The 24017-nt window shown below is 35.0% G+C and overlaps 1 protein-coding gene across 1 annotated transcript in view; it reads left to right on the top strand.

Moving 5' to 3' along the window:
* Window positions 1-3035: 3035 nt before the first annotated feature.
* LOC126891749 (zinc finger protein 664-like) overlaps window positions 3036-24017 on the top strand; it is a 38718-nt gene continuing 17736 nt past the window's right edge. Inside the window, exon 1 of the mRNA XM_050661038.1 lies at window positions 3036-3535. Coding sequence (XP_050516995.1) covers window positions 3289-3535 — 247 coding nt within the window. The 5' untranslated portion in view covers window positions 3036-3288. The remainder of the gene's footprint in view (window positions 3536-24017) is intronic.

Raw genomic sequence — 24017 nt, 5'->3', positions numbered from 1 at the left:
TATATCGGAATACCTATATAAAATACCTACCTTCTGAGAAATACGATTCTCGATATGATTACCGGTACTCAAATACAAAAGTACCTAATCATACTTCATAGTAAATAGTAATCAAAGTAACGAATACTATAAATGATTAGTTTATACAAAAGTAACGATTTATCCCTTAAACAGATCGGTGAGGGTCGTTCTTATATCGGAATACCTATACAAAATGCCTACCTACTGAGAAATACGATTCTCGATATGATTACCGGTACTCAAAAACAAAAGTTACAAAAGTAATCATGGTAATCAAAGTAACGAATACTGTAAATGATTACTTTATACAAAAGTAACGATTTATTCCTTAAACAGATCGGTGAAGGTCGTTGTTATATCGGAATACATTTACAAAATACCTACCTACTGAGAAATATGATTCTCGATATGATTACCGGTACTCAAATGCAAAACTAACAAAAGTAATCATAGTAATCAAAGTAACGAATACTGCAAATGATTACTTCAGTGATTCTCAACCTGTGGGGCGCGCCCCCTAGGGGCGCATTTTTAGCAATGGGGGGGCGTGAAAATAAAAAAAAAGTAAAACATTGACTAATTTACTAAAATCAAAGCAAAACAAAATTCTGACTAACAAAAAAATAAAATACCCATGAACAAGGAGCTATACATAGTTATGAGCACTGAATACTAAATCAACAAGTTTAATGTAAATTAGTGACTTCCTTGGGCCTCTTTTGCAGAGCAAAGCTTATCGAAACAGGGTGTAATATTAGAAATAGACGCTCTCAGTTCTTTATCTATATTTAGCTGCGATCTATATTTGGTCTTTAAAGCAGCCATCGCGGAAAATCCTGTTTCGCAAAGGTAGGATGGTGAAAACGGTAATAGTATACGGAACGCTCTGGTTTTCAGTGCAGAAAACTAATCATTTACCCCTGCCCAAAATTCAAAGAGGGATCTGGTATTAAACTGTTTCTTGATTTCAGCATTTGCTGTGAAGTCTATGAAGGTTTCTTCTTCTGCAATAGAGAGCTCTTCGGGTGTAATTTGAAACGGATTCCAGACCCACTCATAACTATTAGGTACGTATTAATTGGTCGTCGGCAAAAAAGTATCTTTTAAAATTTTTTGTCAGCATTCCTAAATGATTTTCAATGGTTACAAAAACAACTTTCACGTGTTGTTCTTCAACCTGGTAAGTTTTAAAACGTTCATCCACATTTTCAAATATTTCTAGGTTTTTTGCTTTAAATTTCATCTCCACAATTTCAATTTTCTACAGAAAGCGTTAACTTTATCATTCGTATCAAATATATTCGTCTTGGCCCCTTGAAGAAGTTGTAAGTTCAAAATATCTCGAATAGTTTCCAAGTTTCTCGAATATATCAACCAAGTAACTCAATTTCATCAAAAATAAACTATCGTGAAACATCTTGGCTTGCGGCCTCTTTTCTTCTTCTAGAAAAATGGCAATTTCATGTCTTAATTCAAAACACGTTGTAAAAATTTCCAACGTAATAACCAGCTTGCCTCACAATAAAATAATAATGCCGAATGTACCGCATCAACGTCTTTGCAAAGTACAGAAAAGATTCTAGTTTTCAAAGGTCTCATTTTTATGTAGATAATTAACTATTGTTACAACCGTAGTTAGCACAATATTCAAGCCAGAGCTTCTCTGTTGATGATACAGTGTCTCTATTTTTGCTTCATTTATATAATCATTTAACATAGCAAATAATGCAAACGACTTTGCTATCAATTCTATTGGTTTGCAGAAAAGTAGTTCTACTACTGATCTGCCATCACAAAATCGAACGTAGGCAATAAAATGAGCATATTTATTGCTGCTGTTGCCTCATGCCTCATCAAGCTGAATCGAAAACAGCTTTTCACGCAACTTCCTGATTAGGTGATCCTGTACATATTCAGCTATATCACCAATTCGGCGGGCAACAGTATCATTTGATAGAGGTATAAACTCCAATTTTTTAGCAAAATTATCTCCAAACACAGTTTCTCCAATTTTGATTGCAATTGGTAATATAAGATCTTCACCAAAAGTGCTAGGCTTTTTAGATCTGGCTATTTAATATCAGACTTTATAAGAGGCAAGTAAAGTTATTTCATTCACAGTCAAAGTTTTTATTAAAACTAATTTTTGCTTTTCACGCCATTTTAATTTTAACTCGAAGAATTCTCGGGGTTTGTTAATTAATGTACCTACTCACTGTGAAGCGTTTCCCAATGTCTTTTTAGTTTATTAGGTTTCATGCTGCTCAAGGTATATTATTATTGCATAGATATATTGTTATTGAACGAGGGGGGGGGGGGCGCGGTGAAAATAATTATGGAAAATTGGGACGCAAATGGTAAAACGTTGAGAAACGCTGGATTACTTTATACAAAAGTAACGATTTGTAACGAATACTCGAAAGTAACTATAATCAACATCACTATCAAACAGTGTTTGTTTATTAATCGAGAGTTATCAAGTAACTCTATGAGAATACGGTAACGTTATAAATAACCTTAGAATATAAAATAAATAAAGTTTTTTTATATTCTAAGTAAATAACATGTAAAGTATAGGGCTTTTCATCGATTGTCATTTGTTTCGAGCTTCTGTCATGTGTCACATAATATTCTACGTCATACGTCTTTGGTTTGTATCATTGGTTATATCTTAGAATATATTTAGGATTTATTTATAATATAATATTTATAATATAATAATATTTATAGGATTTATTTTATATTCTAAGGGTTATATTATATCAATAACGTATGACGTAGATATATTAATATTATGTGACACATGACAGAAGCTCGAAACAAATGACTGTGAATGAAAAGCCCTATACTCCTATACAGTAAAATAGCGTTACCGTATTCTCCTAGGGTTACTTGATAACTCTCTATTTTTTACCATTTTACCACATGTTGCTTTGCCCGTTTTACAGCTTGCAATTATACCTGCAAGATGCAAGCCGCAAGAAGTAGCGCAGCGCAGTGTCGCGTCAGCGACTCGCTGACAGCGAGTCGTCAGCGACGTGGTGGCGACGTCAGCTGATTATTTCTATTTCCTTATTTCTATTTCTTACCCGTTTTGTAGTTTATAAATTTATAAAAACAACGAATTTAGAATGTAGTTTTCTGTAGGTAGGAACCATAAACATAAAAATCATATTATTTGATTTTGCTTTTTGGATGTAAACGTAAAACTGAAATACCTCTACAATAACGATCTATTTATACATAAATTTATTTTAAAAATCAAATATGGAAATAAATCGAGAAGCTAGTGAAAAAACTGTTGAAATAAAAGTAGAAAACGAAGACACCTGTGTTGGTCCCTTGGATGCTTTCAAAATTGAAATTACAGAAGAACCCAAGAGAGAACCCAGAGAACCCGCATACGAGGCATTTGGTTCTTTAGACTCAAATAAATTTCTGTTAAACACTGAAGTAAAACAAGACGAATATAAATTTGCACCATTTCAAGAAAAGCAAAGAACAGATGAAGAAAGTAAGTAAATATTATACAACATTACAATACTTAACTTGAAAACAAATAATTCATTATGTTGAGAAAATTTATGTTACAGAATATATTATACAAGTTCTAACTACTCTATACTGAAATCATAATGAAGATGCACTAGAAATAAACAAACCAATATTTATTTATTAAGCGCAAAAGGCCTTGTAGGCCTAGGGCTAAAATGTTTACATTTCTGATTACATAAATAATATAATAAATAACTTAGTATAACTTACATAACTTATAAAACTTGTAAATTTTATTTAAATACACTTCAGTCTTTTTATACACTCCTTCACCACCTCTCTCCATCTCCTTCTGTCCAATGCTAGTTCTTTCCATCTCTCAATGTTACTTTTCTTCAAGTCTTCATATACACTGTCCTTCCATCTTTTCCTTGGCCTGCCTTTCCTCCTCTTTTGTATTGGTCTTCGTGAGAGTACCATTTTTGGCATTCGTTTACTTCCCATTCTCTCGATGTGTCCCAAATACCGTATTCTCTGAGCTTTGATCGTCGTCGTAATCGTTGGCTCTTGATATAGTTCTTCCAATTCTTTATTGGTTCTTCTTCTCCACTGACCTTCTATTTTCACACCTCCATATATTGCTCTTTGCATTTTTCTCTCCCATCTTTCTAATAGGTCTGTTTCTGACTTTTTGAGCACCCATGTTTCACTTGCGTATGTTACTGTAGGTCTGATAACAGTCTTATAAATTCTTATTTTTGTTTTTCTTGATACATATTTGGATTTCAATAATGTGCGTAATGCTCCATATTTTTTATTTCCTTTAGCTATTCTTGCCTTTATCTCCCCTTCTTCATGACCATTTTCATCTATTTTGGCTCCCTGGTAAATAATTTCTTTGGCTCTTTTGTACGAGTATGTTTTTTCTCCATCTATTTGTACTATGATGTTATTCTCTTTTTCTTTTTGGATCTCTCCCATTATCATATACTTTGTCTTTTTTTCATTTATTTTAAGTCCGAATTTTTTGGCTTCCGTTATTATGTTTTTCATTAACTTTTGTAGTTCTTTTTTGCTTATTGCTAATAGCGTCAGATCATCTGCAAATGCTATGCATTGGTGGCCGTTTTTAAATATCGTTTCTTGCATGTTTATTCTGCTTTTCGTGATTATTCCTTCCAATGTTAGATTGAATGCCATTGTTGATAGTGGGTCTCCTTGTCGTAATCCTTCCTTGGTTTCAAACTTTTTGGATGTATACTTTTTTAAACAAACCAAGACACGTTGAATATTAAAAGGAGCACTCTCAAATTATGATTCACAATGTACAATCTGACAAGCTAGAACTGCCGGCTGATCTTCTCCTATTGTATATTTACCGCTGTGCATTTTTGCTCAAGGTCACATACCAGCTCTGGCTTGTATATACATTGTAAATCTCAAATCATGATTTACAAAGTGTATATGTACATTGTATATCATGATTCGGGAGTGCTCCTCATAACATTCAATATGTCTTGGTTTGTTTACTTCTAGCGTTGATTGATAAATATAGAGGGGAAGATACGAAAGCCTATGTATTATTTTGTTCGCTTTAAAATCTGCCCGTATAGTGGAGAGCCTAGCGTAAATCTGTTGGAACTAGCTGAGAACTGACATTTATCTTACGTGGCCTGTATTCAAAATTATAACGCAGCAGTCGCTAGCGTATTGCTGATCATTTTAAATGATGGTCAATATACAAACTTAAATATAAAAAGTGAAGTAATTGGTATTTTGTATCTGAATACTATTAACTAACCTAGGTACTAAATTATTTACTGTGATCATGAAAACTAATATAAAATAAAATGGCGCATATTTTATCTTGGAGAAATATATTGATTTGGGATGCAGTATTCCTACATTTTAAATGTTTATAAGTTAAGCAGCGGGGTGCAACTTAGCATTATTTGAGCACCAAAGTGGGCGAGGAGAAGTTAGATTGGAGAGTAGGGTAGAATTTTCAACTCCAAAGAAATAGCATAGTATTCAGTCACAGACCTATTTCCTCAGTGAGAGGTAATTTTGTAGGCAGTTTCAATTGTAGAAAATTCAATTTTAAATTGTCGTCATTTCTTAGGTCTTTTCCTGTGGGTGATATTATTGATAAAAATATATAGTTAGTGTTTTGTGCTTTATTAATTATCGGTTCACATAAACTATACACTTTGAACAATACATGGGAATCATTATCTTATAAAGGTACGTATAAATTTATTTTATATACAGTGTGTCTACGAAAGTCAGCGGCATATTGGAAACTTTTTTTATTATTAATTTAACAGAAAACAGTCATATTGATTGTCTGTCTTAATTTTTTTTATTTTTTCGGCAAAAATGTTAATAAAAAATAAATTTACTATAGAGCTTTTTTCACTATAGTCCATTCATTAACGCTAAAATATTGCAAAACCTTGAAAATTTTAAAGAACCCCTTTTAAAAGAAAATAAATAAATAAATAAAAAACACTAGAATGTCTGGCTTAGCATACCTACCTAGAAAGCCGGAAGGGATCATTTTGGCCCCACGTTCTTTAATCAATTAAAACTCAGTTTAAAGAAATTAAATCAACTCTAGATGGTAGAAGCTAATTTTATTTTTTACTTTTATTGTTTAACACATTCGCTGCCCATCAAAAACATTCGGAACACCATACAATTTGCAGTTTTTGATATTTGCCACACATTGCCTTGTTACAACCGTGGCAATGATTTGAAGTAAGATTTCATTTACAAAATATTTTCAACTGATATGTTTTTCGTTTTTGGATAGTAACAGTGATAGTTGTTGGTAGACCTGGTGTTGCTAGATGTAGTTACAGATTTCGGGAGACAAGGTATGGGGCCCATAATTCTTCACACAGCCGAAGAATAAACTTACAGAAACTGAGTCTACTTCCAGTTATTTCTTTATAAATAATCCATTCATTTATTGCTTCCAAGTCAAGAGTATGATAAAACATGTACATATGCCATCGTCTTGAAGTTGCTTTTGTAGTATAAAGACGCATCATTTGGTCCTCTACACCAACAATTGTATCTTTGTGTTCACTTGTGTTCGCCAACAATTGTATCCTTATTACGTAGATGATCAGTACCAGTATAAAGGTAACCATTTACAATAAACATACATAAATATAATTTTACCCATTCGACAGGAATTTGAAAGAAAGGATCGTCGAATTTACCAGAAAATGATAATAACATACACGGGGCCAATTTGGCCCCTTTAAACTTCTATGGTAGATTTGTTAAAAAACCATTAAATAAATTTAGTAAACAATATTTTTTTTTAAATAAGGCTTTGTATCAAAATATTAAAAGTCATAAAATATGAAAATATTATTGCCTCAAATAAAAAAAGAATGTGTGTGTACTTTGTACGCACGTAAGAAGTTATACTTCTATTATATGATTTAAACGAAATTAATATACTTTTTATTTATATTTTGTTTAAATATTAAACTAATTTATACTTACTACTTCTCAAACATTTTTATTAGAACAGTGCCAAAAATTAAAATAATAAAAGAATAAAACACACACAAACACATTAAACAAGCCACAAATGATGTCTGAACATTAATCGTCGAAAATTTTTTTAACTAACTACGTATTTTCTGAAAATACAATTATATAATAAATATACTTACAATCATAAAATGTATTAAAAAAAACAAAAAAGAAAGTTTCTATTGGGACTAGAACCAGCGCTGATAAGAGCGGTTGGTATTGGAATTCATTCGCCTTCTCCGCTTAGCCACGGACACTATGTGTCATTATTTACGAAGATCGACTAACTAAACGGATTAAACTTGTGATATTTTGATATTTTGAAAATTGATCAAATTATTTTAATTTTGAATTGAAATGATTTAGAATTGAAAAAATACAACAAAACATATAGTAAAAAAACAATATATTAGGTGAATATTGATAGAAATTTTGATGGTAATCAAATTATATAAATAAAAGTATTACATACTATGTATTTTGGCAGATCAAATAGGTAGGTTTATACCCATGATACATTAACAATTATTACGTACCTGTTGCCTTTAAAAACTATTTAAAAGTCACTACAATATTATAAACTTTTTTGTTTCTGTCCTCACAACAATAAAACTAATATATTATACATTTGTTTACCTTTACCTCCAAACCACAGCTGCCATATCGGATAATTTTTGACATGTCATTTGAACATCCAATCAGAACAAAGTTATAATGCGCATGCGCCGGGCTGATAGGTTTTAACATATAAAAAAATCACCCTCTATCGCCGGTAAAGAAGTATAACTTCAAAAACTACAATAACTTTAAATCGCAACAGGGGCCACATTGGCCCCTCCGGCTTTCTAGTGTTAATTGACATGAAATTTGGCACACATATAGCTAAGATGTCAAAGAAAAAAAGGGATATTGTGCTGACGTGTGCTTTCGCCCTGGGAGTGAGTTTAACCCTTCTCGAGGGTGAAAAAAATTTACGTTTAAAATAAATCCGGAAATCGATGATCTGACTAATTATAAGTAACTTTTGTTCTAAAGAGTTTTTTCATTAATTCAATAGTTTTCGAGGTATTTGCGAATGAAACTTTCATTTTTCAACAAGAAAAAGTATGTTTTAGACGGTTTTTCGCAAATAACTTAAAAAGTAAGTATTTGATCGAAAAAAAATATTCTTAGCAAAAATATCGATAATTTATAAAAAAAAAAAGTGAAAAAATGGTGTACATTATATAAAGTCTGTAAACACAGTAGAAGCAGAGTTGCAGCTAATGAAAAGTGGGTTCTTATAAGCCAAATTCCAAATTGAGTATTTCAACGTGAAATAACCAAAAAATGAAGCACTTTTCAGGGAAAACTCATCACAACGTTTTTAAAGTGTTAAAAAAAACATTTATTTTTGTTTTTTAAAAAAGTTTCTAGCATCAAAAGTAAGCAACTTACACTCAAAATAAAGTTGGTCCTTTTTTTTGGTAAAAAAAATCGTGAAAATCACCCCCTAATTAGCACTCAAATAAAATTAATCGTTGGTGCTTCACAAGTCACTTTACTTGTGTATTGTTTATATGATCTGCTTCATCGGCTCAAAGTGCTTATTTTTGAAACAATAAATTGGAATGAAGTAATTTTTTTTTATTTTTCAATTTTGAAAAATATAATTATTTCAAAATAACTTAAAAATTATTAGTGATACCAAAAATATTAAACAGTAAAAAATGTAGGTTTCAGTTTTATGAATACTTACTCTGGCTGTTTTGTTTTTCTTTCAAAAGACAAAAATAGATATGGCTGACAAAATGTTCATACTCTCGTGATTATATTGACTCGTTCAATCCCTTTTAACTACAACCCTTTCAAAAATAAGCGCTTTGAACCGATGAAACTTACATATTTGTGAAGCGGTAACGATTAATTTCATTTGAGGCGATTTTCACGATTTGTTTACCAAAAAAAGGGATAAACTTTATTATAGTTGTTCCTTCTTATTTTTGCCCATGCGTCATGATTCATTTTCAAATAAATTAAATCAAAACATAAAATGAAACCTTATATAATATTATATATTTTTTAACTTTTTTCGATAAACTAAAAACTTTTTGAGTATGTATGTTAATTGCGAAAAACTGTCTAAAAATATGTTTTTTTTTTATGAAAAATGAACATATTCACTCACAAATAACTTGAAAAATTTTGACTTAGTGAAAGAACTTTATAGAACACAAGTTGCTTACAATTAGTCAGTTTATACACTTCCGGAATTATTTTGTAAGTATTGATTGACCCCCACGGGAAGGGGTGGTACTCACACACCAGGGCAAAGGTACACATCGGTACAATATCACTTTATTTCTATGACATGTTAGCTATCTGTATGACAAATTGCATGTCAATCCATGTTTAGAATTCGGAGCAAAAACTGTGAGTAAATGGACTATTTGGACTGTACAGAACTTTTTATAAACATCAACCTTTTTCTGTAAAATTAATAATAAAAAAAAGTTTTCCATATGCAGCCAACTTTCGTAGACAAACTGTACAGTTTTAACTAGACAATCAATTATAGGTATATTTATTTTATAATTATTACAAATTTTGTTTTGTGTTTAAACTAACCCATATCTTTGCAGTGGTGCGTTTTACCACTTACTTTACATTTTTGAAGTTATACTTCTTTAGGCGCGATTGAGATTGAGGGTGAATTTATATTGATCTGCGCGCATGCGCACACCGACAGTTTGGTATTAGTCTTTATACGGGCTCTGATTGGGTGTTGAAATGATCTGTCAATAATTGTTCAATATGGAGGTTATTGGTAAACAAAAATGTTGTATAATATATTATTAGTTTTTATTGTTGTGAGGACAGAAATAAAATCAAATTTATAATTATAGTGACTTTTTAAATAGTTTTGAAAAGCCACACGTACGTAATTCTAAATGTTTCAGTTGTATTCCAATAAAAAATTATCTTCATACCTATTTGGAAAATGTAAAAAAAATAATGTACTTACCTAGTACTTGCTATGCTATACCCCTAGTAGGCAATGCTTTAATTTACATAATCTAATTACGAACAAACTTTCTACAAATTTTCATCTAATGTATCGTTTTCTTACTCTATATATTGTTGTATTTTAATTCGACAAAAATCAAACTGATAAAAATTCATATAAACAAAATGTCAAAAAGTTGTTCAGTTTGTGTATATTCCCACATGACGTATACGCGAAGGTGGTGCAGTTTGAAATCACTTCGACTCTCGTATGGCGGGATACACGGGAAGTAGGTTCAAGCCCAATGCAAGTTATATCATTTTTTATTTTTTTTATAGATTTTATGATTGTAAGTATATTATTATATAATTTTTTTCAGAAAATACGTATTTAATTAAAATTTTTGGCAACAATTATTGTTCAGAAATCATTTGTGGCATTTTTCAATGTGTTTGTGTGTGTTTTATTCTTTTTTTTTTTTAATTTTTGGTATTGTTTTAATAAAAATTTTTGGAAAGTAGTAGAGAAACTGTATAAAGTATATAGATTTCGTTGAAATCATATAATAGAAGTATAACTTCTTACGTGCGTACAAAGTACACACACACATTTTGACTGCATATTTGAATTATTGGTATAGTCTTTTAACAATAAAAAAATTGCAGCCTCATTAGAAGAGCCTTAATGAAAATGAAAAAAATAAGTCATAATTTCATGGCAATTTCAAAACGAGCAGAGGAATGAGTCTTTACTATTTTGTGACAATTATTATAATCTAAAATAATGACACATTTTATACAGGTATATAAAATGCTTTTTAAATTACTTTCGGGTTTCTTTAATTACAATTTCAATTTACTGGTGTCTTTTTGCATCGCTGGGAAAAACCAGTTAGGTATTTGATACGGGTTTACACGATATCTGTAATCTCTTTATTTTTCGAAACAATAATCTTTAATTTGATTTTTGTTCTATTATAGACTTCTTGGTTCTGGAATTTTGGGTACCTAGATATTTTTGGATATAAGGGATCAGACTAAACAACAATAAATCAATCAACCCAAAAGTCAACCTCACCTGCACGAGTGGTAGTCTAAAATTACCCGGTGCGTCCTGCTACATACCAGACGAGGCTCTGGAGACCTAGTATGAGCGGGATAACCATACAACAGTTACAGGGAATCAAGGAAATGTGATCCCTACAACTCACCAACCCGCCTGGCCAGCGTGGTGTTTTAAGGCTATTTTCCCCAAACTAACAATGTCGAACTTACAACTAAGCGGAAATGGACCCCAGCTGGGTAGGAGAAATCCGGAGTCCCACATCGGGAAACCGATCAGCCTCATGGATTCTGGGGGAGGCAAAAGCTCGACAAGAACGAATCAGAGAAAACGGAAAAAGAAGGAATGCAACAGAATACATATAGCGACATATAATATCAGATCCATGGCTCAAGATGAAAAGCTGTACGAATTCGAAGAGGAATTAACTAAAATCAAACGGGACATTGTAGGATTGTCAGAGGTCAAAAGAAGAGGAGAAATGTGTATAGACCTAGAATCAGGAAATCGCCTCTATTACAAAGCAAAGGAGGACGAAACATCAAAGAGAAAATTAAACAAAACGTAATCGAGTATAAGAGCATATCAGATAGAGTAGGATATATCATACTAGAAATTAAGAGGAATACAAGAATGAAACTATTCCGGTGTGTGAGTTGCCGGAATTTAATTGAAATGAGTAATAAAGAACGATAAATATTTTATTTATTGTTGTAACAAAAATGTGTTTCGTTTAGGTCTCTCGGACGAAAGGTTGATTGTTAGCGACGGCCAAGGGGTGTGACCCGATACGTATGCCTGCCGAGCTGTGACTGAAGAAAAAAACCACAAACGATAAATATGTTTGTGTTTCTTTTACTTTGACCAGCTGTCAATAAATCACTAGGTCTGGCGTACAGTTTTACAGTTTTAAGAAAACAATTTCGATGCATTAAGTGAGTTGTTGACATAATGGTCTGATATGATAACTAATTTATGTGGGTGAGAAAACAGATGTTGACAGAGTAAAGCCATGTCACTCTTAACATTTTTGTATTTAAATGTGCATTTCGAAAGACTAACGTTGTTTCGTTTTTGAGAAAAAATATTAAAATTAAAATTAGCAAAAATAGTAATTAAAGCGTATCGCTATACACCCCCCTCTGAGAGACTAAGACGATAGATAATACATAATATACAAATTACATATAATGAAAATTGAAAATAGGAAGAAAAAAAAAATAATAATAATGCAAAGTTTATATGAGGAGAAAAAAAAATCACTGTGAATTACTGTGAACCAAAGAATCACTGTGAACTAACACTTTCTTCGTAGCTTCCGGTAAATCTTGCTCTTGTGTTGTTTCTTTTGCTGGACACTGGCATTTCTTTTGTTTCGTGATGGGTAGAGTCGTGAAGCTCGTACGCTGGTTTCAATCTGTCTATGGAAATTGTTGATTCTTTTCCATTTACCCGGACGACAAAAGTCTTGTCACCTCGCTTAACAACTGGAAAAGGCCCGTGATATGGGTTTTCTAAGCTGCTTTTGATTGTATCACGGCGGATAAAAATGTGAGAGGTGGTTTTCATGTCTTTGAAAATGAAGGTACTTTTGGATCCATGATGCGACGGTTGCGTAGGACGGAGGTTTTCGAAATGGTTTCGAAGCGTTTTTAAATAAATGTGAGCATTGTCGTCGGTGTTTCTTTGTGACGAAAACAATAGTTCACCTGGCAAACACAATGGTTCTCCGTACACGAGTTCGGCGGCTGAAGTACCTAAATCTTCTCTCCATGCTGCTCGTATGCCCAGTAACACTGAAGGTAGGCTTTCGGTCCATCGGATGTTTTCATGACATTGAATTGCTGCTTTTAACTGTCGATGAAATCTTTCTACCATACCATTTGCTTGCGGATGATAGGCGGTTGTCCTTAAATGGGTAGTTCCAGTTAATTTGCATATTGACTTGAAGAGATGCGATTCGAATTGTCGGCCTTGATCTGTTGTGATGCGCTTGGGAGTGCCGAAACGAGCTATCCAACCAGAAAAAAATGTTCTGGCTACTGTGTCTGCTTCTGGATTAGGCATCGGGAAAGCTTCTGGCCAACGTGTGAAACGATCGACACATGTTAACAGTATCTGTTTCCTTCTGAAACCGGCATCACTATAATGTCTATGTGGACATGTTCGAATCGGCTGGAAGGTGGTAGAAAACTTCCAGTAGGTGAAACAATGTGGCGCGATATTTTCGATTTTTGGCACTGTAGACACGCTCGAGTCCATTTCCTCACATCTGATTTAATGGATGGCCAAACATATCGCTGTGTGATCATCTTCACAGAACTGTTGATTCCGGGATGTGCTAGGTTATGCATGGTGCGAAAAATTGCCATTCGAAGTGGTTTCGGTACAAATGGTCTGACTGTAGATGTTGATATGTCACAGTACAAACTCACGTTTTGTTCGGAAAAGCGTATTTTCTTCATTTGAAGTGATGTTTTCTCCCTTAAAAAAGTTTGCAGTTCTGGATCAGTTTCATGTGCGAGAGCTAAGTCAGTGATGTCGATATCTTTCTTGATGCTATCGACTCGAGATAGTGCGTCTGCCACAATATTTGTTAATCCAGAAATGTGCTGAATGTTAGTGCAAAACTGTCCTATATAGTCTAAATATCTAAACTGTCTAGGACTACATTTATCTAGCTTCTGAGTAAAGGCGAAGGTGATTGGTTTCTGGTCTGTGTATATCGTTATGTCCTTGCCTTCGATCATATGTCTGAAGTGTTTTATGGCCAGATATATAGCTAATAGTTCTCTGTCGTATGCACTATATTTCTTTTCGCTAGGTGAGAATTTCTTAGAAAAGAAAGCTAAAGGTTTCATACCTGTATCCGTTTTTTGTTGTAGTACAGCTCCCGCACAAAAATCAGAAGCGTCACAAGTGATGGAGATATCAACATCGTTTACAGGGTGGCTCAGTAAAGCAGCGTTAGCTAAACTTTTTGCAGTCGTCAAAGGCTTGGATTCGCTGTGGTGTCCATTCGATTGGTGCTTTTCCTTTGACATTACCTTTTAGGGCATCATGTAGTGGTGCTTGTAGCTCAGCTGCATTGTGTATGAACCTTCGGTAGAAGTTTAACATACCTAGAAATCTGCGTAGGTCTTTCACTGTTTTTGGCTGAGTGAAATTTTGTACAGCTGCTACTTTTTCTTGTGGAGGTGTGAGTCCTCCGTCTGATACTGTGTATCCCAAAAAGGTAATCTCGTTTTTGCCGAATTGACACTTCGCTGGATTTATCACAACGCCAAACTGCTTGAGCCTTTTGAAAATCTCTTCCAAATGCGACATATGCTGCTCTTCGGATTCTGATGCAATGATAATGTCATCGATGTAGGCGTAGGCGAAGTCTAGACCACGTAAAATCTCGTCTATGAAACGCTGGAATGTCTGTCCTGCGTTTCGTAAACCAAAAGGCATATATAAGTATTCGTACAGCCCAAATGGTGTGGTAACGGCGGTTTTTGGTATGTCTTCGGTGGCTACTGGTATCTGGTTGTATGCTCTCACTAAATCTATTGTAGAAAAAATTGTCTTACCAGCTAGCGCCTGACCGAAATCTTCGATGTGCGGAATTGGATATCGATCTGGAACTGTTTTTTGGTTGAGACGTCGATAATCTCCGCAGGGTCTCCATTCCTCACCCTTTTTCGGGACCATGTGCAGTGGAGTAGACCAGTTGCTTTTCGATGGTCTTATGATGCCTAGTCGTAGAAGATTTTCGAACTCTTTTTTAGCCCATTGCAGTTTGTCAGGTGCTAATCGTCGAGGCTTCGAAAAAACGGGTGGACCTGGTGTATCGATGTGGTGCTTGGTTTGATGTTGAATGTCTTTCACGATACCGGCGGGTCGCGTGATTTCCGGAAATTGTAGCAGCAGTTCATGGTAACGCGACGCTTCCGCGATAGTCTTTACGCTGCCGTCGAAACACTCTTTAACGAGTCCCTTTGTTCGAAGGGTTGTCGTACTGTCTACTAAGCACTGGTTAGCAATGTCCACAAGGAGCGCGAAATGGGAAAGAAAATCAACTCCGATAATGGGCTTTGAAATGTCCGCCATTACGAATCGCCACGTAAAATCACGCCGTAGTCCGATGTTTAATGTCAAGTTCACATAGCCGTATGTCGCGATTTTAGTGTCATTGGCCGCGTACAGTTCGTATGAAGTCTTTTCGCGTGCACCCCGTACATATTTTCGCGGGAAAACGCACAGATCGGCTCCGGTGTCGATTAAAAACTGTTTCTTTGTATCATAGTCTGTTACGAAAAGGCGGCGAGACTTTGGGCTTCGATCGGATGCCGAATTTACCGACTGCCCGCGACGTTTCCCTGATGCTTGCACGGAGGAGAGCACTTTTGAGCTTGGTCACCAAAACTGTAGTGATACCAACATATTATGTCACTATTATGTTCCTTACTGTAGCTACTGTCTCTAGGATAAGGTCTTCGTCTTGAGGTGCTGCTGTTTCGACGGTATGTGTTAGCTTGTGCTCGAGCATGCGACAAGCTTTTCATGTCAGCTAATTCAGCTGTCAATTTCCCGATGGCCACTGCAATCCGATCTGAAACACTATTGTTGGCACTGGTCGCCATTGTTGATGTTCACTGTATATTATTAACCGGCAAAAATATATTATTAACACTAACTTTTTTTAAATTTTCGCGGCGTTTTAAATACTCGCGGGGTCACCAATATTCCGGTGTGTGAGTTGCCGGAATTTAATTGAAATGAATGTAATAAAGAACGATAAATACTTTATTTATTGTTGTAACAAAAATGTGTTTCGTTTAGGTCTCTCGGACGAAAGGTTGATTGTTAGCGACGGCCAAGGGGTGTGACCCGATACGTATACCTGCCGAGCTGTGACTGAAGAAAAAACCACAAACGATAAATATGTTTGTGTTTCTTTTACTTTGACCAGCTGTCAATAAATCACTAGGTCTGGCGTACAGTTTTACAGTTTTAAGAAAACAATTTCGATGCATTAAGTGAGTTGTTGACATAATGGTCTGATATGATAACTAATTTATGTGGGTGAGAAAACAGATGTTGACAGAGTAAAGCCATGTCACTCTTAACATTTTTGTATTAAAATGTGCATTTCGAATGACTAACGTTGTTTCGTTTTTGAGAAAAAATATTAAAATTAAAATTAGCAAAAATAGTAATCAAAGTGTATCGCTATAAAACTAAGACAAGTATATGCTCCAACAACAACACATGAGGAAGAAGAAATTGATAACTTTTATGATGACATCACCACAGCAATGGGAGACAAAAATATAAAAACAACAATCGTTATGGGAGATTTTAACGCAAAAATCGGAAAGAAAATGGAAGATTCAGAAAACAAAATAGGAAACTACGGACTTGGATCAAGGAATATTAGGGGTGAAAGACTACTAGAATATTTGGAACAACAAAACCTTCATGCAATAAATACGTACTTTAATAAGAAGCCAAACTGAAAATGGACATGGGTCTCCCCAAATGGGGTCACAAAAAATGAAATAGACTACTTCCTCTGCCAAAATAAACAAATCTTCGAAGACGTAACTACACTTAATAAATTCTCAACTGGCAGCGACCACCGCATACTACGAGCCAAAATAGAAATAAGCAAACTAGAGACGCAGAAATCTAGAAGAAAACCAAAGGCTATTGACCATAGCAGAATAAGACAAAACGCAGAAGAATATAGAGACTTTATAGGGAAAACTATAAACAACAAGTAGCAAACGAAGAGTCAGAAATTAATAAGATTGAAGAATAAGAGTCAGAAATGAAAGAAAAACTCTTGGAAAGCGGGAATGAAAACTGCCAAAAAACTAAGAACAAAAGAAATTAGATTAAGTAGCGGGACAGTTAAATTAATGGAAAGTAGACGAAAACTAATAAGCGAAAACAAAAGAAACACAGTAGAATACGTAGAACTAAACAAACTTATTAGGAGAAAAACCAGAGAGGATCTAAGAAAACACACTGAAAATGAAATCGAGAAAGTAATTGAGAGAAATAAGAGACTAAAATGCTTATGACCACATTTAGGGAAATCACTACTCATTTCAATAAAGGATGAAACAGGACGGGGAGAGATAAGAAAAGATAAGATATCAGAAGAAGTAGAAAGGTTTTATAAAGAACTATACACCTCAAAGAAAGACGCAAACTTTAACACTCAGGAATATATCAAGAAAACAATCACGAATGTAAACTCAGGAGCATTACCAAAAATAGAAAATTATGAAATAGAAGCAGCACTATCACAATTAAAGAACAACAAAGTACCAGGACCAGATGGAATCCTTGCTGAAATGTTGAAAGAAGGGAAAGAAGAAATCTTCAAACATTAAGAAATCTATTTAATCAGTATCTACATAAAGGAGAAATACCCGACGAATGGAACGAAAGTCTTACAATCCTGCTATTTAAGAAAGGCGACAGAAAGGACATAAAAAATTACAGACCCATCTCACTGCTGTCGCAAACGTATAAACTATTCATGAGGATTATCAACAACAGGCTAACACACAAAGTGGACTCGTATCAACCAGTAGAGCAGGCAGGATTCCGAAAGGGATATAGCACCACTGACCATCTTCTAACAATTAGGACGCTAATAGAAAAAGCTAACGAATACCATACAGTGTATCAATTTGAAAAGGTGTCACCCTCTATAATTTGGTCCCTATAGAAAATCTAAAAATATGCAAAAACACGTCAAATTTATTTGTGAGGGGGACAACCCCCAAAATCATTAATGGAAAGGGGGGTTGAGTGATACCTCATTTTGAAGGTCATTAAATTATCTTTTCAAAAATACCACATGCCTTATATTTCTTTTCAGTACTTTTGGAAAAATCTTGGACTCAATACTCTAAAAAATTTTGGAGTTCTGAACTCGATACTTAATATCTTTACGGGTTTACTTGATTTTTCCAAGAATCTTCAAAAAAATACTCTAAATACTTCAACACCCCAAAAAATTTTTTCAATTTGGAGTTCAATACTCCAAAAAAATTTTTGGAGTTCTGAACTCGATATTTAGTTATTAAAATTAATTATAAAAAAATTAAAATTACTGAAAAGAAATATAATGTATGTGGTATTTTTGAAAAGGTAATCGAACGACCTTTAAAATGAGGTACCACTCAACCCCCTTTCCATTAAAGATTTTGGGGGTTGTGTCTGCCCCCGCTAGAGGGTTAGTGTAATTTAGTTGAAAACTGGTCTATAAAATGTCCCCCTCACAAATAAATTTGACGTGTTTTTATATATTTTTAGATTTTCTATAGGGAACAAATTATAGGGATGGCAACTTTTTAAATTGACACCCTATAATGCCCTATATAGATCTGCACTTAGCGTTCGTTGACTACGAAAAAGCATTTGACAGCGTGGAAATGTGGGCAATACAAAGAGCTATAAACAACTGTAGAATAGATTCCAGATACAGAATGCTAATACATAATATATATATAAGAAAGCAACAATGACAGTACAATTGGAAGAAACCACAAAACCCATACCAATTAAAAGAGGAGTGCGACAAGGAGATGTTATTTCTCCTAAACTATTTACATTAGTACTGGAAGATGTTTTCAAAACAATGGAATGGACAAACATGGGAATAAACATAAATGGAAAGAAACTAAACCACCTAAGATATGCAGACGATGTAGTAGTCATAGCATCAAGTTTTGAAGAACTACAAACCATGCTAACCGAACTAGCAAATGAATCCGAACAAATAGGTCTAAAAATGAATTTTGCCAAAACAAAAACAATGACAAACACACAAGATAATAGAAACGTAATACTAAACGGCACCACAATAGAAGCGGTTAATGATTATATACAATATTTGTATATTTGGGACAGATGATAAAAATAAATAAGGAAAACCAAACAGCGGAGGTAAAAAGAAGGGTTAGATTAGCCTGGGCAGGATTTGGAAAATTAAAATGGGTCCTAAAGAATAAAAAAATACAACAATACTTAAAAACAAGAGTGTTTGACCAGTGTATACTCCCAATTCTCACATACGCATGCCAAACATGGACCTTGACCAAGGCAAACATGGATAAAATAATGAAGACACAAAGAGCCATGGAGAGAGCAATGTTAGGAGTAAAATTGACAGACAAAAAGCAAAACAACTGGGTAAGAAATAAAACAAAAGTCAAAGACGCAGGACAACAGCTTCGCAGGTCATAACGCTAGACAAACGGACAATAGGTGGAATAGCACGATACAACAATGGAGACCATGGACAGGAAAGAGAGCAAGAGGACGACCCCAGATGGGATGGGGAGACGACATTAAAAAGATAGGAGGAACGCACTGGAAACATAAAGCACTAAACAGAAGCGAATGGAGGAAACTGGGGGAAGCCTATGTTCAAAATTTTACGAAATAAAAGGCAAAAGAAGAAGATATTTTCCTGAAATTTACAATTAAACCAACCAAGGATGAATCTTTTGTCAAAGATAAACAAATAAATCTTTAAATGATGCATGGAAAAATAAATACTTCGAAACCTTCATCTAATTAAGTCCTTTCAAATTCGTGTGAAATTTTACTACCCAATTCTCCGAATTTATTCAATCCCCTTCTCTAGATAATTAGACAGATATTCCAAAATCAGGATTTTGATAATTTTCGGCTAAATATGGGTTAATTTCAATTAAATTTGCATATAGTCTAGTGAATGGCCGTTTTGGAGTGTAATTTTCAGGGGCATCCCCGAATTGCATGAAACTTATGGATTTAGGTTCTACTTACCCTCCACTTCAAAGTTGAATTTGTGCTGTTGGTTGCTTTTACTTGGGGGGTGACAGTCACCCCTTTTCGGGGGTGAAAAACGCGTGTTTAAAATAAGTCCTGTAATGGATAAATTGACTGATTATAAGCAACTTTCGTTCTGTAGAGTGTTTTAGGGCAATACTTTCGAGTTATTCGCAATTAAAAATGTTTTTCGACAAAAAATTACGTTTTCAGGCGGTTTTTCGCAAATAACTCGACAAGTAAATATTTTATCGAAAAAAATTTTCTTAGCAAAAGTGTAGAACCTAAATCCAAATTTTCAAGCAATTCGCAGTTGTCCCTGAAAATTACACGGTATCGCCTTAATTCTTGTTCATTTACTGGACTAATAGCCATTTTTATGTTATTTTTAGCGGTGAATACTGTATAAAGTAATATTTTTATTTTCTAGGGAAATCTTAACATATTTCATTTAACCTTATTAAAGTGATTGTCACTGTTTTGCCGAAATGTTTACTGCTCGGCATAATTGTGTATATGTTACAGTTCAAGTTGATTATCCAGTTGGAGTTGACTCCAACTAGTTGGAGTCAACTCTAACGGCTGGTTTCAGTAAAAGTTGGTTATAAATATAAAATGAAGATTTATATTCAACATTTACTAGTAAAAGTAGACTCCAACTAGGAAAAGTATACTCTTCCCAATGCCATTTAGTAAAAGTTGATTCTGATTCACACAAACAGCCGATTCTAGAAATTAAATGTTACTGAATATGTTCAAATTAGTCTAGACTGTATCGTCGCCCCCATTAGGTAAATTACTCCGATTCGAATTTTTTGCACAAACTTACTCAAAAAGAGGTCCTTAACAAATCTACTGGGTGCCTCGCAGTACCTTGATCGGTAAATTGTTTTTTAAACAATTTTTTTAGACAAATTCACAAAAATAATTTTTTAACTTCGAACAATTTTTTTTTTAGATCATTTGGGTTATTCTGAGCAAAAAAAGGTATTTTGTGATTTTTCTCTAAAACTGATTGTTGTCGAGTTATACGCGATTTAAAATTTGAAAAATGCGAAAATAGCCATTTTCAAGGCTTAATAACTCGGTTAAAATCCATTATTATGAAAGTCAGAAAGTGACCAAATCAAAGTTTGTAGCCCATTCTACAAGATCCAGCAGAAATTTTTGTCACTATTTTATTACTAAGCTTTATCTTTAATTATTAACAATGAGCGCTAAGTGCGTATTAGGCGGCCGTCAATGGTGAGTGCTAAAGAGATGCACCATTCTAGCCGTCCAATGGTGAATCTCACTCGCACTCACATTGACGGCCAACTCAATACACGGTTAGCGCTCATTGTTGATAATTAAAAATAATATCTTATTAATGAAATAATGACAAAAATTTCTTCAGGATCTTATAGAGGTAGCTTTAATCTTTGATTTTTTTTTAGTTTCTGATTTTCATAATATATAGAATCGTATGGCATTTTTGCCTTTCGGACAGTTCCGGCGCCAATTACATCTTTAACCCTGTTTCAAGTAACTAGTGTCGATGTATACTAGCCCAGGGGGACCGACGGCTTAACGTGCTCTCCGAGGCACGGTGAGACGGCTCGTGTCATTATTGGAACTGAAAATGGTTTGACTTTAGCAGGGCTCGAACCCACGTGGCTGTTCAGCAGGCCAGCGATTATCCCGTTACTCCACGGCCGCTCGCTCGACTTTCACAATAATTATCTTTAACCGAGTTATCAAACCTTGAAAATGGTTATTTTGGCCCAAAAAAGGCCCAACGGATCTAAAAAAAAATTGTACGAAGTGAAAAAATTACACACACCGGCAAAATTAGCCGAACACCTTAAAAATGGAACATGTTTGATGTCTCGAATTTCCTAAACCTGTTGTCCGATTTGAGTGATTCTTTTAGTAAGTTATAGCCTTATTAGTTAAGAATATCGGTGTAATAATATTGTTGCTAGACAGGTACATGTCATTTTATACCGGGTGTTACAATCATACTGTGTTTTTTTCTTAAAGTTCGGAACACCCTGTGGAATATTCTAGTATATATAATATTTTAAAATAAATTAAAAGTCGATTGTAAAAATAACGAAGATACAGTGGCAATGGGCCCAGAAGAACCAACACACTTCCCAGGAAATGGACTTCCCACCCATATCGACATAGTTGTGGCCAAAAACCTAGGACTACAATCAGAACTAATCACGCTGGACGAAGGATCAACAGACCACAACGCCATTCTACTAGAAATTGGAACATGGGAAGAGACAAACCCACCGAAGAGAACAAAAAAGAAAACAAAGTGGACGAACTATAAAAGATTAGTGAGTGAAAGAATAAATATAGTGCCAGTTATAAATAACCCTGAAGAAATAGAAGTAAAAGTCCTAGAGCTCGAAAACATCATCCAAGAGGCAATCAGAAACAGCACAACAGAGGAAGAAGTCGAGATCCATACGGGAAGGTTCAAAGACATACCACAAGAAACTCAAGAGCTGATAAGGGAAAAAAAATAGAGCGAAAAAAATAGCCAGAAGAACAAGAAATCGAGTAGACAAAACCTGGGCAAATACATTAAACAGAGAGGTCAAAACGACCCTACAACTCCACCGCAGCAGAAAATGGGACAACTTCGTACAAGAGATGGAAGAACTAGACTCAAACATAAAAAACGTTTGGAAGCTCCAAAAAATGTTGAGAAGCGATAGAAAACCCATCCCCCCATTACATGGAAGATACGGCATGGTATACACCATAGAGGATAAAGTAGAGGCAATGAGGGCTACACTCGAAAGAGAATGCGACCTAAACTACCATCAAGACGAAGACGACGACTTCCTGGAAGAGGTCGAAGAACAAGAAGAAGGACCAGAAGACCCAGAGGACATCATTCCCCCAACATCACCGGAAGAAATCAACGAACACCGTTACGAATCCGTAAGAGTTCACCGAGAAAAGCGCCTGGTCCAGACGAAATAACAAACAGAGCCCTAAAGTATTTGCCCAGAAAAGCTATAGTATACTTCACAAACATAGTGAACGCGATACTCAGATATAAGATATTCCCGAACAGGTGGAAAATGGCCCATGTCATTATGATCCCAAAACCTGGTAAGAACCACACATTCCCGCAGAACTACAGGCCAATCAGCTTACTTCCAGCGATCAGCAAGATAGTGGAAAGAATCATTCTTAGCAGACTGCAAGCGGAAATAAATAGATTAAACATTATCCCAGAAGCTCAATTCGGATTCAGAGCAGAGCACTCCAGCGAGCTACAAGTACTCAGATTAACCGAGTACATAGCAGCTGGATTCAATGACAGGCAGTACACTGGAGCAGCGTTCCTGGACGTAAGCAAAGCGTTCGACAGAGTATGGCATAAGGGGCTTCTATACAAAATGAGAGGTTACGGGTACAGCGGGGCGATGACGAGGCTAATCTCGTCGTACTTGGGCGGCCGGAGTTTCAGGGTTCGGATAGGACAAGTCCTGTCCGAACTCGGGAACCCGGAGGCCGGAGTACCCCAGGGAGCGGTCCTGTCACCCCTGCTGTACACGATATACACCGCTGACGTACCTAGAACACCAGGTACCCTTATGAGCCTATACGCCGACGACACAGCGATAGCGGCCAAACACAGAAATGTAGATATAGCAGTGACCAACCTGCAAACAGCACTACAAGAAATAGAGGAATGGAGTATAAAATGGAAGATAGCCATAAACTCGGAAAAGACACAAGCGGTTCTATACAAGAAAGGAAGACAACAACCAGAGGAACAGCTGACGGTACAGAACACCCCCATCGAGTGGAAAAACGAAGCTAAATACCTAGGAGTCATCATGGACAAAGGATTAACCTTCCAAAAACATATAGAAGCTACAGTCCATAAGGCCAACATAGCGAAAGCAACATTAAGAGGACTTACAGGCAGAAAAAGCAAACTAAGACTAAAAACAAGGTTAAGATTGATAAACAGTATTATACTACCGGTATTAACATACGCATCTCTCGCATGGGGACAAGCATGTAACACTCACAAAAAGAAGATTCAAGCGGTCCACAA

The sequence above is a fragment of the Diabrotica virgifera genome, chromosome 9 (genome assembly GCF_917563875.1).
Source record: "Diabrotica virgifera virgifera chromosome 9, PGI_DIABVI_V3a".
In the NCBI taxonomy this organism is placed as follows: Eukaryota; Metazoa; Arthropoda; class Insecta; order Coleoptera; family Chrysomelidae; genus Diabrotica; species Diabrotica virgifera.
The sequence above is the reverse complement of the archived record's forward strand: the minus strand, read 5'-3'. Positions and strand labels throughout refer to the sequence as shown.